Source organism: Anarrhichthys ocellatus, unplaced genomic scaffold (assembly GCF_004355925.1).
Source record: "Anarrhichthys ocellatus isolate YVR2014 unplaced genomic scaffold, GSC_Weel_1.0 scaffold59, whole genome shotgun sequence".
NCBI classification, from domain to species: Eukaryota; Metazoa; Chordata; class Actinopteri; order Perciformes; family Anarhichadidae; genus Anarrhichthys; species Anarrhichthys ocellatus.
In genome coordinates, this window is record NW_022280089.1 from 1,100,787 (window position 1) to 1,119,136 (window position 18,350).

At 38.7% G+C, this 18,350-nt stretch overlaps 1 protein-coding gene across 1 annotated transcript; it reads left to right on the forward strand.

Annotated features, from left to right (window-relative positions):
- Positions 1-3,744: 3,744 nt before the first annotated feature.
- On the forward strand, positions 3,745-18,348 carry LOC116396779 (collagenase 3). The gene is given in 12 exon segments (XM_031871598.1): positions 3,745-10,495; positions 11,737-11,885; positions 11,958-12,078; positions 12,450-12,466; positions 12,776-12,937; positions 14,167-14,296; positions 14,430-14,566; positions 14,717-14,760; positions 14,762-14,877; positions 16,305-16,405; positions 17,071-17,101; positions 17,103-18,348. Coding segments are annotated over 12 exon segments (1,407 nt in total). The 5' UTR covers positions 3,745-10,199; the 3' UTR covers positions 17,206-18,348.
- Positions 18,349-18,350: the final 2 nt, after the last annotated feature.

Here is an 18,350-nt window from a genome sequence, read left to right on the forward strand (position 1 = left end):
CACTTTGTCCTCGTCCTCTCTTTGAAGCTGTATGCTGTCTTTCACTTCATAAAGAGCAGCCACTTACAACAAATGTATGTCAATAATAACCATTAGAACACTAACATCCGACTCATGAATTCTTTATCTACAATTCTTATCACATCTTAGGGGTTTGGATTGAGTCATGCAACTCTGAGGTGTGGCGGTCATTTAGTGGCTGTGACACTGCACACTAAAGGGACTGTTTCAGTTCACTCTCATGGATCAGGTTTGGTTTGCTCTTCTATGTTTGAGCTAGCTGGCAGACTGGATGCAGATATTTTCTCTCAGAGGATTGGTTTACTCTTTAAACAAACTTCAAGGACTGCCTATCCCCCCCTCAGTAACATCGCACAAATCAGGCACATCCTGACTTAAAGCGATGCAGAAAAATGAGTTCATGCATTTGTTACTTCTAGACTAGATCACTGCAATTCCTTATTATCAGGCTGCTCTAATAAGTCTCAAATCTCTCCAGTTGATTCAGAATGCTGCAGCTCATGTATGAACGAAAACTAAGAAAAGAGATTCAATTCAATTTATTTTTGTATAGCCCTAAAACACAAATTTGCCTCAGAGGGCTTTACAATCTGTACACAGACGACATCCTCTGACCTTTGACCCTCACATCGGAACAGGAAAAAATCCCCCAAAAATCTTTAACGGGGAGAAAGGAGGGAGAGCAACAGAGGAGGACCCCTCTATCAGGACGTTAGGTGCAGACACCCACTACTACTATCTTTATTATTATTAGTCTCATTGCTTGCTATTGCTGATACCATTACTGCTTTTGTTATCATTGCTATTCTACTATATCAACTTCTGCTGTTATTACTAGTAGTCATAATGTTTCCATCATTATTCTGCTTACTACTCTCATTATATGAATCATCTGTGATATGCATTGAATGTGTTGTATCTCTATAATGCTGTTCATTCTGTACACATGACATCTATCACACTTCTGTCCATCCTGATAGAGGATCCTCCTCTGTGGATCTCTCTACGGTTTTTTCCTTACCGATGTGAGGGTCAAAGGTCAGAGGATGTGTACAGATTTTCACTCCGAGACAAATTTGTGATTTTGGGCTAAACAAAATAAATTGAATTGAATTACTCTTTAGAGAAAAAGTGCAGGAAATGTACTTGTAAACAAAGCCTTCCAAAATCACAGAACCTCATGTGTCACATTGTGACCAAACGTCACACTTATGACAACACCACCGTGCAAGCCACTCACCAAACCCACAGCAACCCACTCCATGCAGAAGTTGAGTAACAGTCTGCACCTCGAGGAAGTATTTTTTTGAATCACCACAGACCATAAAACCCACAGCATGTACAGGGCTTGTCTGTCCTGGACACAGCTCAAAATGTGTGTCACCTGGACTTTTCCTTCAGGGCTTCAGTTACTGATTTGCTCCTTTAGTCACTGGGTCCTTAGTCAGTCGCATGGGTTCGTCACAAGGAAGTGCCCGCAGGTTTCAGAGGTGAAGACGGTGTGTGTGTGTGTGTGTGTGTGTATTCAGCGTTTGTGTTGCCGTAGGCTATGTGCAGTAAAGCATGTTGGTGCAAAGATGGCTCACAAATATGTCACAATTTCTGTTGATGACATTTGATGATTCATTTAAAATCCATTTGATACTTATATCAGTTTTTTTTAGCATATTTCATATGTGGTGTTCATCTTTTAATATTTATACATGCCATACACCTGTTTAAGATGATATGTTACATCTTTGATAACAATGAAAGAGACTATTTAAGTCGGCTCATGTTGCCATTGCTAACAGGGTTCAGTATTTAGTAGCGAGGACTTTGTATAAATGGCAAAACAGCCAGGCACCAGACTATTTACAGATGTTGAGAGACCGACATCAGTACTATATAGTAGTCAGTCATGTGTAGATATGGCTCTGTTGGATCTGAATCATTCTCAATGTGAAATAAAATGCAACAGATTACCAGGTTCAAAAACAGGTTCAAACACCTTTTAAACACCAAAAGAGGGGTGAATAGACTTTTAATAAACATATGATATCATGAGTAATTCTACATCTACTATAATTTAATCTGCATGTCACAACTTTCACCTAAATCTGTAGTGTATAAAGGGTACAGCAGTCTGTGTTGTTTTCATGATTTGTCCCGATGTGGCCTGGACCACTATGGTAATACATTATTTCAGTTTATATCCTGAGTCATACTTCTGATTTATTCTCTTTCATTTGTTCCTGCATGTCCGTGTTTAATAATGAACTGAATCAGTCATTTTTCTTTTTTTTGGTGAATATCTGGACAAGTGTGTTATGTGTAGGTTGTTTGCGTTGGGGGGGGGGGGGGGGTCTTCTGCTCATTTCTAATGGTTTGCAGTGGTGGAAAGTAACTAAGTACATTTACTCAAGTACTTTTCTTAACCTCTTGAACCCTATAGGCCCCTGATCGAAAATAAATAAAGTGTTACTCTGCAACTACAGGGTCTATTGTACTAATCTTTGTGTCATCATTTGTGAGATTTCTGCATCAGTATATATGTTACCTGGTCAGCGTAAATGAAGATAGAACACAGCTCTTAACATAACTGCACACTTTTAGAGTACGACTTTGGAATGATGCAGTTGCAAACCATTTCCTAACATCCGAACATCACCTGTGCACAGACTGATGCTAATAAAGTGAAGCAGAGCAAAGTTAGAGAGGTTGTAGTGAAAACCAGGTCAAAATGGTTGTTAGCTTAGCTTTTAGCAGAGCATTCTCCTGTTGCGTGGGTATGCAGGAGGAAGACGTTGCCACATGTCCTTTTCTGGTGTTTGTTACGAGGTAACGTCACCCTACTTGTACTTTAATGAGTATTATTTCTATTTCATGCTACTTTATAGCCTACTTCCACTACGGGACATAGTGGAGGCAAATATTGTAGTTTTTACTCCATTTATATGACAGTTTTAGAAACTTCACAGATTCAAATTACAAAATGTAAATCAACCAACAAATGATAATGTATTATTGTACATTAAGCTACCCAGCATGTAAAATAATTAAGATAAGCTCCACCTTAAGCAGCTGTGACATTGAAGTGATAACTAAACATTTACCTGCAAGGTCCAATGAATGAAAATGAGTGATGGGCAAAGGGTAATTATAATGTCATCATGATGTGTTCAACTGTAATCTTGTAAAATGTGTTTTTTGGTGAGAAATCTGATTAAATACAGTATATATATATATATATATATATATATATATTAGTGCTGGGCAAGTTAACGTGTTAATTTTGCGTTAACGCATTCATTAATTAACGCCGACAATTATTTTATCGCTCGTTAACGCATTTTTTAAATTTATTATAATTTATTTATTTATTTTTTTTTTTTTTATTGAAAGACAAGAGACAATACATATACATAACAAGAGGATGACAAGAACAGTGTGATAAAAGCCAGCAAACATCCTATAGTCAGTTGTGTATGTATGTTTGTATGTGTGTGTGTGTGTGAACATGTGTGTGTGTGAACGTGTGTGTGTGTGTGTGAACGTGTGTGTGTATGTCCTTGAGCCTTTTGAGATGGGAAAAAAAAAAAAATAATAATAATAATTAAAAAACAACAAAAAAAAACAGTTAGCGGAAAGATTAACGTGAGACAACATCCGGTTTCTTCAGACGAATATCTGGTTTTCAGAATAAGATGCCAACAAAGTATGAATTATATTCACATTAAGTATAAAACATGCACTAATATATGTGTAAAGTATACACACAGTATATCGCAGGGGGAATTATGAATCGGATCAGTACTCTGTCCTCGCCAAGCTTTTCACTGTGAATGAGTCAGTTAAATATGGACACCATGCACCGTATATTCCATGACATCTTTGTACCGTTAGAAGAGCAAGTTTAGACAAAGTATAATTTCAACATCCATACATCCAACATTCCTCTGCGGGCATCATACATAAACTTGGCTCATGGCAATTGGTGCTGAACGTTCCATAAGTGTGACTGTATGTTCTTGCCATTTACTGTATGAACACAAATGCATCATGTCAACGTGGCTGTGGCTTTTGTTATGAAACAGCTTTTTATTGATGTATTTGGCACAACTGTGTTGGTCTATTGAGAAAAGTTGGAAAACACCTCTTCAATGTGGTGACCAATCTGTAAAAACCCCTTCTTCCTGCAAACACCTCTTTACTGTTCTTTCTGAACATTTAAAACGTTGATGGAAGAGTTTGATGCCATAAAAGTTCAGTTTGAAATAACTTGGCATCCCTCCTTATGTTGACAAAAGGAGGAAATAACAAACTTATTAAATCTTTTTCAAAGGCTTGTTATTTGAATGTCAGTTGGAGCAGTGTGCAGTGTACTTTGCACCATGCGCATGCTGATAAAATATATCTGGGAGAGAGATCTCATCAACCAGACGCTTCAGATTTGATGAAACCCAGTCTGAGCCTGCAGGAACAAAGGGAAGATGACTCAGTCTGTGTGTAATACAGGTCTAGTGAGCGTCATTAGCAGGTTTTTTCCCACCACTTCCTTTGACTCAGTGTCACAGTAGTTCCTTTTACTGAACCTTGGGATCAGATTGTATTCATGCAGTGAGATTTGGTCTTGGTTCAGTTGGGTGCCTGAGCTATAAAACCAGTTTAATCTGGGTGACGACTCAGCACTGAGCTGACTCATGTTGGGAATGCCTGAGTTGCTGAAGAGGCAGATCAGTTTGACAGCACCTACGGGAAGACATCACTGCTGAGACACTTATACTTTTTGTCAGTTGCTGACTTCTTTGTTTTTTGAGGAATACTGTACATTTTAAGGAAGCTGTAGTTGCTCAATGTATTTTATGTGTCGTCTTTGTTTTCTATTTTCTTTTAGTAATGCAGATTCTTAAGCGAGTTGGGATTTCAGTGTTGATCATCCTGTGGTGATGGTCACGTACCAGTCTATTAGGAGAGCCTGTATAAAGAACTTCACATCTGAATGTACATTTCTTGGTGAACTTGTGAAAACTCCAAAACAAGACTAAGTCTACAGCCATAGCAGCTCAGTGCGGCTGTACTTGAGCTGCATTCCAGATAACTCACAGGTCACAATTTTCAGACTTCCAAGTGCTGCAGGCAGAGTTGATCCCATACCCACTATCAGAAATCCGATCAGTACTGCACATGTGCAAGCTAGTACTACAACACGTGTGCTTAACACTCGTATGTACCCTATTTCCTCCCTGTTAATGCTACAATGTGACAACGAATCTGTTGAAATCAGTAGGAGAGTTATCTAGCTGTTAGCTGTTAGCAGTTAGCTGTTTGCTTGGCCAAATAACGGAGCTAACAGCTCACGTTATATCGCAGGGGGAATTATGAACTTCTTTTGTTTTCAGCTCGGTACACTGTATTGGCTGAACCGGTATCGGAAAGAAGAAATGGTGTGCAACATCTTTAGTTCTCGATGCCGAACAAAAACGGTGAAAAACTGATGTTACTTTGGCAAGTGTTCACAAAACTGATCTCTCAGCAGTGCAGCCTCCACATTTTGATAACTTTTTTGCAGAGAAGATAACTTCCAGAGATGGTTTTCTGTAACCAGCTCCCTAATAACATGGTGACATTTTTGTGTAGCGTCAGACAACTGCTTCTTTGTGAAGTCTGGGTTCATAGATTTTTCCCAGATGTCCCAAGCAGGAAGGCTGAGTTAGAGGTTTTCCATTCGACTGTTTCGAGTAGGAGGTTGGACATTTTTCTAGTTACGTGATTTCTGGAACGCAGCATTGAACACAGTATTATGCTAACGTCAGTAAATTAAGGCTCTCATGAAAATGCTAACATGATGGCGATGTTTAGCAGCTATAATATCATTTATATTCACTAGTTTCATTTGTATTATTCCGTCAGAACATACCACAAGGAAGTGCAGTCTCATCTTTGGCACAGCACCTTCACCTTAGAGTGCTTTCATCATCATGATCATCATCATGATCATCTTCATCATCACTATGATTAGCTTTGTCTCCATTCAGAGCAATGTAATACCCTTCTTTGGATCCAAGTGGTCAATCCTATAAATGCCTCTTCACTCCAAACCACATCAGTGTTTCTGTATTCATCGCTAATATTGTTATTTTTTATTTGAGACATTCCTCGTATGTCAGGATGATCACCTGAGAAAGAAAGAAAGAAAGAAAGACAAAGGAAGGGATGCAGCCCCAAAAAGCCATATTTTGTTCAGTTTGCAGACGTTTCAGTGAAGGTAAAGACTATAAGTAATGTATGTCTGTGGGCTATAACCCAGGGTGCCTTTTAACACCTCAAGTATCCACCATCATAAAACGACAGTGTGACGTTCCGTAATATTTCAAACATAATCAAATCCATTGCACCATTGGTATATTTACTTAAACAAAAGAAAGGACACACAAATGACATTTAATGGTTTGAAATGGCTGACAGACCAGACGCTTTCTGTGGCCCTGTTATTAGCCTGCTCCCTGTGATCCAGGTACATCTTTTGGGCTTTTTTGTCACAACATCCTGCTGATTACTCCTATGACGTCATATAGCGCAGGGAGAATTGTTGAACATGTTATTGTGGAGCTTTGAGATGCGATAAAATGAGTCATAGTAATTCCATCTCCTATTAGTATGTTTGATGAAAGTGATTCAATGCATGTTTTCATAGTTACAGATGAAAAGAGTTGTTTGCTGCAGAGTAGACAGCTATGTATGACCTAAGAATTTTGAAATTCATTTTTTTGTTTTATCTTGTGGTTATTTTAAACCAAACTTCCTTTGTTAATATTGTGTTTTTTGTCATTGTTCAACTCCAGACCTGCAGGTTATAGCGGCAGTGACCTAAGTTAAGAATGTTTTGTTCAGCCCAGTTAGGACTGTTTTCCTGCTCTGAGAGGCTTTATAAAAAGAGGGGGCCTGGTGTGTCTGAGACATTAAAGAAGACCCTGTTTTGCATGGAGCCACCTTGCTGCTCTTGTTGGGACAGGAGCACTCACACATAATTAACAGGTGGTCCCCACTGCAGCTGTATCAGTAGCTGCACATCTCAGAGACGGGCTGACTCGCTGCACTCCTTCCTGTCAAACATGAAGATGCTCTGGCTGAGTCTTCTGACTCTCATGACGCCCCGCCAGACTCTTGTCACGGCCTTGCCTCTACGTAGCTCAGGATGGCCCGCAGGACACCACGCTGGACCATCTGAGGCTGACCAGGAGTTTGCAGAGGTATTCATCAGTTTAGACATGGTTTACAGGTCTCTGTGCTGGGATAGTGTTGTTTTATTTATGGGAGTATTATAGCCTCACTACCTTGACCTGAGTGGAGCTTTGCTCAGGTGTGGGTGTGATTTGTTGGTTCAGCTAAATGCTGGATTTGCCTAAAAGCTTCTTAAATGACGTCTCTGTTGGTCCACTGATAGGACCTGTGTTAATACTATATAAGGCAGAATATCCTTTTCCACTGGTCCACAAATTTATGGCAACATATGTTTATGTGGCGATATACGTTAACATTTAACAGAAAAGTTGAAAGAACGTAAACTATTTCATTTGTAGGGAGGTATTGATTTTTTGCCTTTTTTCTTTTAATTTAATAATTTTCTTCCATTTTTACCAAAACTTATATTAAATCAATCCTTGTGAAAGTCCCCATCTAAAGTAGGAAAAACTCATACTACCATACATATGTTATTAATGAGTTTATATATGCTGTTTAGTGAGAGCTGCTCATACCCACAATCAAGCACTAAAATGAGAACAGCATATTACTTCTGAATCTAAATGTCTTGATAAATATGTGTCTTTGTGTTGGAGGTGTCTACAGCTGCACTGTGTTTAACCCTCTAACATCTCCAGTAATCACTTCTTTGGGCTCTTTATGATGAAGAGATAACAGGAAAGGTTTTGATGTTGTAACTTAATTAGATCATTTAACTGAAGTTCAGTTTGATGCATTGATAACGTGTCTGCCACTTGGCTCCACTGTCAGTCTGACTAGACTCACTTCTCAAGAAGGCAGTACAACAAAGCCAGCTGTTATCTTGTGGCGACAGGTTATGGAGTCAGGAGATAATATGTGAGCAACCACAGCCACTACAGAGTCACCTGCCAAGTCAGATATATTTCATGGCTGCCAACCCAGTGTTGCTTTGATGTTGGAAAGATCTTGATCTCAATTTTTAAAATAATTTTCTGATAAATCCCAATAATGGCTTTATTGCCTGAGATCACGCATTTGGATTTTTGTAGTATTTTATGTATTCAATTAAATACTAAATCATGTTTCAGTCAATTTTGTTTCTAGATGCTGTTTCAAAGCATTCTGCACAATTCCAGGAATAATGTACTAAAGTGTTACTGACACCTTAATTGATCTGGGTATTACAATTCAACACGTTCTGAAATGTTCCCCGTAGCATCAAGCATTGGTTTCATATTTGATAAATTGTGTTAAATGAAAAAAAAGGTCAAATATATTTGTATATTCCCAAACTAAGGTATCATGTGACGATACCGAATGCTAGTTCAGGGTTGATTATAAATGCAGTCAATTGATGCAATAAATTCCACAGTGCTGTTATATTGAGCTGAGTTCTCCTGCTTCTAGAGCAGTGCCTACATGTACCAGGATGCACTGCGTTCAAGCATCTGACACCCGGAGGGTCCCTGCCGGCTAAACCTTCTTGCACGGATAATACACTTGCAGCCTCTGCCTCTCTTGATCTGGCTCCAATAGATACGGCTGAATATCTGAGTCAGTCAAAGCTCTGTAGCGTGTATCTTCCAGAACATTCTCTGACCTCATATTTATGAATACTATAGTTTCAAATACAATCAAAGAGAACAATGAAGTTATATTTCAGAGCGGGATCTAGGGCGCATCGCCCCCTTGCTACCCAGAGGCAGAGACGAGACATCTAAGACTGAAACAGCCTGAAGTTCTTCCTCGCCTCCAGCTGCGTCACTGTCACGCCAAATGACGGATCTGGATGCGGGAAGAACCACAGGTTTAGTTTCAATTGACTTCATTTACCATCAACACTGAAACACATAACACATAAAAACATAGAAGGTGGCAGCTCTTCCCTTTTATACTGATTCATTGCTTAAGCAAAATGATTCTAATTATATACAGTGTTTTGTCTGAAAAATGGTATCAGCTTTAAAGAGAAGGATTCATCCGTATGTGGACAGATGCTGGCGTCATTCACATCACATTATAGGTGATTTAGTAAATATCTCACGGAGATAAGTGTACACATTTCTATAGACCTGCAGTGATGAGTCAGACACTATGCCAGCAACAGAAAACTACAATTACATGACATACTGACAATTGTATGTATGTTTAAAATTACAGTACAGCAATATTTGTACTGTCATTAAAGGTTTCAGAAAATGTTTGGAATGTTTACTGTAAAAACTGTAAGACAAGGTAAGGCAAGTCTTTGTAGAGCACCTTTCAACAACAAGGCAATTCAAAGTGCTTTACAGAACACATAAAGGCACATATATAAATATAAGGAAAATATATAAAAGACAAGGCAATCTAAAACGGGGAAATAGCACATAAAAAAGAGTAAAATACAATAAAAGATACAAATAAACTGTAATAAAATAAGACTGATCAAACCATAGAATAACTTTTACAGATATAAACAAAAAGCCAGTGTAAAGAAGTGAAGTGATCCACTTTCCAGGTCTCAGTGAGGACTCTAGCAGCAGTGCTCTGAATCAGCTGCTGTCTGATCTGAGACCTGTGGAGACAGCATTACAGTAGTCTGGTCGGGTCTACTTTTCTAAATGCAGCAGGAACAAAAGTCCTTTAACACTTAATACATTCTTGAATAGATAGTTGGCTGTTTCTAAAATATTGATCTTTAAATGTAGGTCCGTGACAATACCAGGATATCTGGCCTGGTTTGTGGACTTAGACGTTATATTTATATTTATATATTTGTCTTACTCATTAGCTAGCATGACATTTAGAGGCGGACAACAATCAATTGTCAATTGTTTTCAGCATGTAGTTGTTTTTACTCTGCGTCACAGATAGATTGTCAAACCCTGTTGGCCCAAAAAGAAGAAAACATTTAATTAGACACAATGTCTAGAATGTGATTGGTGTACATCTTCTTAGCGTATATTCATTACCTTTAATTGACTGCAGCAATGCAGCCTTTCGCATACCGACTGAATGATCTTTTTCAGGAATATCTTCAGCACTTCTATGGCTACAAGCCCAGGTCAGACAGACAGAGGAGGACTGCAGACACAGATGTAAATGCTGATTGGAGGACAGGACTCTGTGATGAGATCCAGAGGATGCAGCGCTTCTTTGGTTTGCCTCCGACTGGAGAGCTGACCAATGAGACTCTGGCAGTTATGAAGAGGCCGCGCTGTGGTCTGTCAGACGTGGAGCCATTCGGAGAGAGAATCCGCTGGAAAAAGAGCTCCCTCAGCTACATGTTAGGAAGTCTACTGAATAGCAAGCACATCTCATAAATGACTGCAACAATAAAGGGCATCCCATCATGTGAGGCTGTACAATAACAATGATAACATGCTAAGAATTAGCATAGTCTTTCAAGTATGTGGTCATAAAAAAAAGTATTGGACAAATTTAAATTTTGACTTGATTATGCGCTTATTACAACTCATCATGAATGCATGTACCAAATTCAATACCAATTCATGACAATCCATCCAATGGCTGTCAACATTTCACTCAAAACCACAAATGTGTATCTGATGAACTTGATGTTGGAGGAAAAGTCATCATCTTCTGGGGACAGCCTAGTCTTCAGGAAAGAAAGGTCACTTAGGGCTGGTGGGAGGGTTGGTTGATCAACATAGGATTTTCACCCTAAATGAGACAAGGACAGGAGGTTCGTGTCTCATTTAAAAACCAAAACTAAACGCTGACTTTAAACTTGTTACGTTTCATTATGTAAGATAGTCTGCTAAGGGTAGTTCTTATGTATTCATGCTAGTTATGTTGTTATGTCGTTATTTTAACCCAAATAACAGTTTTGTTTTTCTGTATATCGATTAATTCAGATGTCATTACTGGTCGCATGCTGGTCGCATGTCGATGTGTCCTTGAGCAAGACACTTAACCCCAAAATTGCTCCTGTAGCTGTGCCTACGGAGTGTGAATGAGTTAGTCTGACAGGCAGGTGGCACTTAGCCCCTGCCATCAGTGTGTGAATGGGTGAATGATGACAAGTAGTGTGAAAGCGCTTTGAGTGCTCGGAAAGACTAGGAAAGCGCTATACAAGTACAGTCCATTTACCATTTACCATTTTACCTTAACTAAGTGGGTTTGTTGCCTAAACCTAACCAATTGTTTCACAACATTAACCACGTGGAGTTTCTGCAAGCGAGCTGATATGAAATGTATTTAGATTCAGAAACATCGACATTCAACATTTCCCGAGGTTCGTGGAATTGTACAATGCCAACGTTTTTTCTGCCGACTGGGTTGCTTGGCTGCTTCATGGCAATCCCTCCAATGGTTGTTGAGATATTTCAGTCTGGATCAAAGGTGGACTAACTGACCAACAGACGGACATTGCCATCCATAGACCCATGTAACAGCCAATAAAATGCTGTGGTTGTTTCAGACAAAAAGCACAAAATGTGTCAGATTAGTAAAGATGAATTAAATTAAGTGAAGTATTGGTAGAATTCTGTCTTCTATCCTCAGGATTGCTGGCTACAACCTATCCATCCCAACCTCAAAGATTCACAAAATCTTCAGGGCGGCGTGGAAGCTCTGGTCCAACGTTACACCAATGAAATTTCGCAAGCGGAGCAGGAAAGAGGCTGACATCGTCATCTCCTTCCACACTGGCGGTGAGCTTTAAAGTGACACATTGGCATAGAGGATTTAGTGAATATAATGGTTAACTGCACTCTCTGTTGCAGACCATGAAGACGGCTCATCTTTTGATGGCACAGGAGGAATCCTGGCTCACGCCTTCCTGCCTGGGTTTGGTATCGGTGGAGACGTGCACTTTGATGCTGATGAGGAGCTTCAATTCTACTGGTACAGTACTAGAGTTAGAAAGTTCACACACTTCAAAAAAACAGCTGCCAAAAACAAAAGCGTTATCCTCTTCCTGTTTTGGTAACACAATGGTTGAAGCACGTCCTTTGTTCCTTAAAAGGAGCCCTCACTTTCCCAGGAGATCGTACCAGGTGGCAGATAGAATTGCATAGTGACAGCGAGGCTTATGGGAACCAATGTAAATGCAGATAGTGTCATTATTCTACAGCCATTACATTGTGCAATCAACATTTACAAGTTAAAGCAAATAATGCAAAAATTCTAAATTCAGAGCATATCTATGATTGAGGAATTGCCACCTCATGGTTCTCAACATGGCGAAGGCTGCGTCGGCAGCTAGGAGCTAACAGTGCTAACAGCACTAACAGTGCAAACAACGGCATTGATTTTACACTGCTGTGAATCAATGCATCACATTTTGTTTCCTAAACTGAATATGAATTGGAAAATAACCACACCCTTTGCCCAAATTAAAGTATTGCACGAGATATCTTTAACAATATATCGCCACAGATGTTACGTCACAAGTCTGAATCTAAAAGAAGACTTTAGGTTGATTAGCAGCAGCACAGGCGTGACAGATTTCCTGATTCTCTCTCACTGACATTTATGTGACCTGTTTTTTGCAGCTTTTCTAAGCCATAAAACTCTCACAAGGCTTGTGTCCCTGCTCCAGGTTTCAACCTATTGGCTGTAGCGGTCCATGAATTTGGCCATGCACTTGGCCTGTCCCACTCTTCTGATCCCGGCGCTATCATGTATCCAGCATACAGCTTTGCCCCCAATTATGAACTTCAGCTCTCCTTCAGGGATGTCAAAGACATCCAACACCTTTATGGTCAGTTCAGCTGATGCATCATTTCACTGCTTGGATTCGGAAAGTTTGCTTTTTCTTTTCCAAAGCAGACAAATAGAAAATGTAATACAATGTAATGTAATGAACATGTAATGTCAAACACTCTGACTGCCTTGTGAGATACTGTATAACATGCTCGATTTAAAACAACCTCCTCTTTGCGTCCTTCCAAATGGATAGTGTATTCAATTTAATATACACTTTTATATTGGAAAGATTTTGTGTGTAAAATATTTACATGTGGGTTTAGTTAAATGGTTACACTTTTGTAAACAAACAATAATTAGTTGTAGATAGTTTATTCACAACAATGTGTTTGGGAACCAGCCCCCAAAGCTAAAAACAAGAACATCATCTTTCTAATGTTTCATTATTATTCTGTTGAAATGTGTTCAATTGCAGTGACGTCTTAAGATAATAACCACATTCACAGCTTAATTTTCAAATCCAAGATCTTACAGGCTTGGATTGTATCTTTTTTAAATCTTCTGGCATATTTTCATTTCATTTTGTTGGATTTCAGTCGATGCCTTTAAGCGTTTTAAACTATTTTCAGTCTAAAAAGAATACATAGGAGAGTTTGCAGCATACAAAAATAATTGCATAATCGTTACATCACATTAACATATGCAGTTTATTACATTAGTCATTAAATTGTGTATGTAAGATCACATACAATCTGCTAATGTAAATTAGCGTATTAGCTGACTGAAGCGGTTCATTAGGAAGACCAAGATCTGGTCGGAGAAAGCATCAAAATGGTGTGAAAGTTTTTCTATAATTCATATTTGATGGGAAAACTAACATACTACACACAAATATCTACTAATCTAGTAAAGTATAGTAAGGCTTCAGTCCTATCATCTTGTGAATGTTCCATCATAAGAGGACCATGTCGCTCTTTAAACTACGTTACCAGACTTCCTATTTTACTCCTAACGTAGAGCATCTACATTTGACGCATAGGGCTACTGACCCAGCTAACGAGTTTGGAGTGAGAATGGGCTGGTTCATAACACATGAACTATGACTTTGGCCTGGAAGTGATTTGATTATTTGCAGATGATATATTCTTGTGTATAACGGTATTATTGCACTTGACAGGCAGCTTTTATTTGATCCTAAATTAGTGAGCTGGGGACATTTCACAATGCAGGTTTGTTTGTTTCTGTCAATGCGGCACTTGAACTGTTAACTTCTGTTGCCTGCAGGTATCAGTTCCAATTTTGCTTCACTATCTTCAAAAAATCCTCCTCCAAGAACACCTGACAAATGTGATCCAGACTTGTCCTTTGATGCTGTAACAGAATTACAACAAGAGGTCCTGTTCTTTAAAGACAGGTATGTACACTGTCCCAATATATCTACAGCATGAGGGATGACAGACAGACTTGCTTCTCACCTAGTGCCTCCTTGGATACTACGTATATAAAGTAATAATGGAAATGTTTAAGATAACTTTATGCCTTTTCAGATTTATGTGGCGCAAACACCCTCAGTTTGATGAAACAAGAATCACCCTGATTAGCAGTCTGTGGCCAGACAGTGTTCCTCCAAACGTGGATGCTGTCTATCAGAATGTGGAGAGCAATGTTAAGTTCTTTTTCAAAGGTAAAATAAAGTAATATCCCCAAAGAGCACCTTGAGTTGTGCACTATGCACTTTAATTGACTTTTCAAATGTAAAAAGCAGGTATACCCAAATGGTTGATATGAAATATACTGTATCTGTAAATGTGAAACGGGGGTGCTTTTGTTTCAGGTCATCAATACTGGGTGCTGAGGCAGTTAAGACTTGAGGAGGGTTTTTCCAAGAAACGTATCGGACTTTGGCTTCCCCTCCGGAATAAAATCTGTAGATGCTGCTCTTTACTTCAGAAATGACCACTACACTGTGTTCTTCACTGGAAACCAATGTTGGAGGTATTTAAGATTCTATACACTTTCCCAAAACTACTTCCTAAGCTAACCGCCTGCTGGCTGTACCCTTGAATGCGTTCCATGAGTCTTGAATGGTGCACGGCTCTCAGTAATTTGGGTAAAAAAGATCTGGGTGATTAAATGAGAAAGAGCTAATTCGCTAATTCAGGGTCTAAAAGAAAAGCTAGTGTAAGGCTGTAAGCGAACTACACCACGGTCACATGAAAAGCGGATTGTTGTTCGGCGGGATGACATTCAGTCGTCTCATTAGGTAATTGAGAAACCATCTATTTTAAGACATGTAAAAGCTCCAAAATTCATAAGAGGTTATTTACTGACCTATTTTATGTCATAGAACCAAATGTTAATCTTATTTCAGGTATGTAACCAAAAACCCATTCAAAAAACCCATTGACTTCAGGACGAGGGAACCAGAAGTGTGAAAATGCTGACTCATTTGCAGGTTTTAGGACTCATTTCAGCAGCACTCTATTACTATCAGACATTGTTGTGGCAAAATGATGAGAAGAGACGACGAATTGAAGTTGCAACCAGCTGGGAGTCTTTCAATACAAACAAGCCAACATATTACAAGTTCAACAAATCCTAATAAAATTCCCCCGTATTACTTTTCACAGATTACTATTATAGTCAAACTTTACCCCCTTACATCACTTTCCACCAATCAAACAAGTGGGTTGAACCACAAACAGAGCACATCTGATTTTTTCATTATGTCGTGCTCTCCTGACTTCGTTTGAGTCAAGGTAACCTTTTGGCAGAACACAATCTTTTGGCAGAACACACGATTCGTTTACGGGGAATGTTTGGATACAAATAGGGGTGATCGCTTACAATTTGTCTGGTGCTTTAATCTCTTCCTAAGAATGTTTTTATGAAACCCAGTGTGTTCAACATAAGTTATATAAACTGTTTACTTGTGAATCCAAATGTGTTCTGTTCAATCCTAAGTTATATGATGATTTTCTTCAACAACATAAACCATTTTTTAAGCATCATCAGGTGAACTATTAAATTAAATTCCATGTAATTAATGCGGCATTAACTATAAAAAATAATACCAGTTTTGTGCAAACAGTAAACTAGACTGGAGATCACAAAACCTTCTGCTCCTAAATTCAGATCAAACTGATATGCTGGTCAGTGGCCCAGCTCAACATAGATACAAGTTAGATACTGACTCTTGACATCTGTCTTTTGATGAGCACATTATAACACTTGCTTAGGTTTTGATGTAATGAAAATGTACACATTTCCTGTGTGAGTAATGGCTTGCTGTCACTGGCTTTGCTATGTCTCATCCCATATGGGTTTTTGACTTTCATTAGACACCATGTGAGATTGTAACCTACTAGCAGGAAAACAAAGAGACAAAGCTCTACCATGTTTTCTTTGTGTATGATATACAGGTACAATGAGCAGCAGATGACGATGGAAGGATCAGCGACACTTATAGAGCAGCAATGGCCAGGGATTCCAACTCCTATAGATGCCACTGTCTTCTATGAGGGTATACATCACCTTCCTTTTCCCCCTTCAGTTTCACGAAGGGTGCTACACATTAAACAACACGCTTTCATCAAATTCAATGTAAAAAAAATGACAGTTAATTTCATATTGACAATGGGTGGTTTATTCACCGGCTTCATTATGTTGTGGCACAAAAGAATATCAAGTCAGATGAATGGTGACTGAGTGAATGAAGGTAGACAGGCAGGTAGCTCTAATCCTTTCATTCTGGCTGAATAAAACCATTGGACGGGTTTATAACAGTCCTGCAACAGCCACAGATACCAGATCTTTTTTTTGTCAGAGCATTTTATTTATTGATGCTTTTGATTGATGTAAAGAGAATTTCAGTAAATGTAACAAAATTGTTTTAGAAAATACATAACCCAGCTGAGCTTTAGTTTAAAGGAGACATTTATACATCAACTCTTTAGACTTTTAATAAGATTGTTCTCGACGGTTTACGAAATGTTATTGTTACAATTTCATAACATCATGGCTGAAAACAGCATTTCATACGGCCAATCTGGCTGATGATCAAATGAAAGAGGTAATTATCTGTGCTGGTAATAGTCCAAATCAGATTGATGGCCATGTGTATTTTGAGCACTGAGCTCAAACTTGTTAATTTTAGCTATCGCAATAATGAATCTTCATTCCCGTCAGGACTTGTTCTCTTCTTCAAGGGAAACATCCACTAAATTTGACCCCAGCTCCAAACACGTTGTGTCCACCACCCCCACTAATGAGCTGCTGGAATGCAAGAAGAGTGACGATGAAATACTGACAGAGAGGAGATAATTGAAGGAAAGGTGCTCCATGAAGCGTGATGACAGTGGTGCTGTGATACCTGCATATCTTCTAAAGATACTCAACTATATATGAAATGTATTTCTGTAGTTCTACCTTCGCATCCCTGGGAAAATGATCCATTATACATATCTCTATAAAACATGAATTTGTGCTTGTTTATTCATCCTCTGAGTGTCTGCATTCAATGGTGTTGATCAATTTACTTGAGACATAAATTGCAAGTAACACTACTGCTTTTTCTGTGTCCACTATTGGGTAACAGTGACCAACATGTAGCTTTCCACTAACACTGATGTACAAAGTCATAGATTTTCACAGACACATCTGGATGGAAAATAACCACCTTTAGTTGACTCACACAGTGCCTCCATGTAGTACCACGCCCATTAATATGTAAAATAATAAACTAACTTTAATGTTCTCAGTAGGAAAGGATTAAACCCAGAGTATTGAATTACTTATTGTATTTCCGGATCTCTCAGAACTTTTCATTTGGAATGTAGGGTGACAGGGCTTGAGTTCATAATGACATGACACAACATGTCAGAAGCAACAACAGCTTGCGGGCCGGAGAAGAGTTTGTAAGTCAAAGCTCCGAGCACTCAGAAACACCAGCACAAAATGCTAAAACACATAGACATGATGGGAAGCACTGCTGTAAATCTTCTCAGAGGAGATACTTGAAATGCATTCATGACTTTGACTTTGAGAAGTAAAAAGTTGTTGGCACCCTAAACATCATTCATTTGACATTTAATGACCTGATGTTTAATGTAATTGATAACATGTTCATTCAGAGTCATCCTTCTGGTCCCGTATGTTGTTTGTCTATTCTTTCTTTTTTATTTGAATAACTACATTACTGATTTTAATTAAATTTGCTGGAAAATCTTTAGATAACACCATCTTCCCCATCGTGCGCATCTTAATCAATTTGCAAATTCAGACATTTCTTTTTGTCAAGGTCAGCAAAACATCATCAACTCCATTTGTTCTGGAGCGTTCACACATATCAAACAAGCTTCTTCAGCAAATGCTATTCTGGCAGTTTTAAAGGATTTGTTAACATTGCAAGATAAGACATATTTCTGCCCAAATGTAATATGAACTATTACTATTTGAGGCCGATCTGG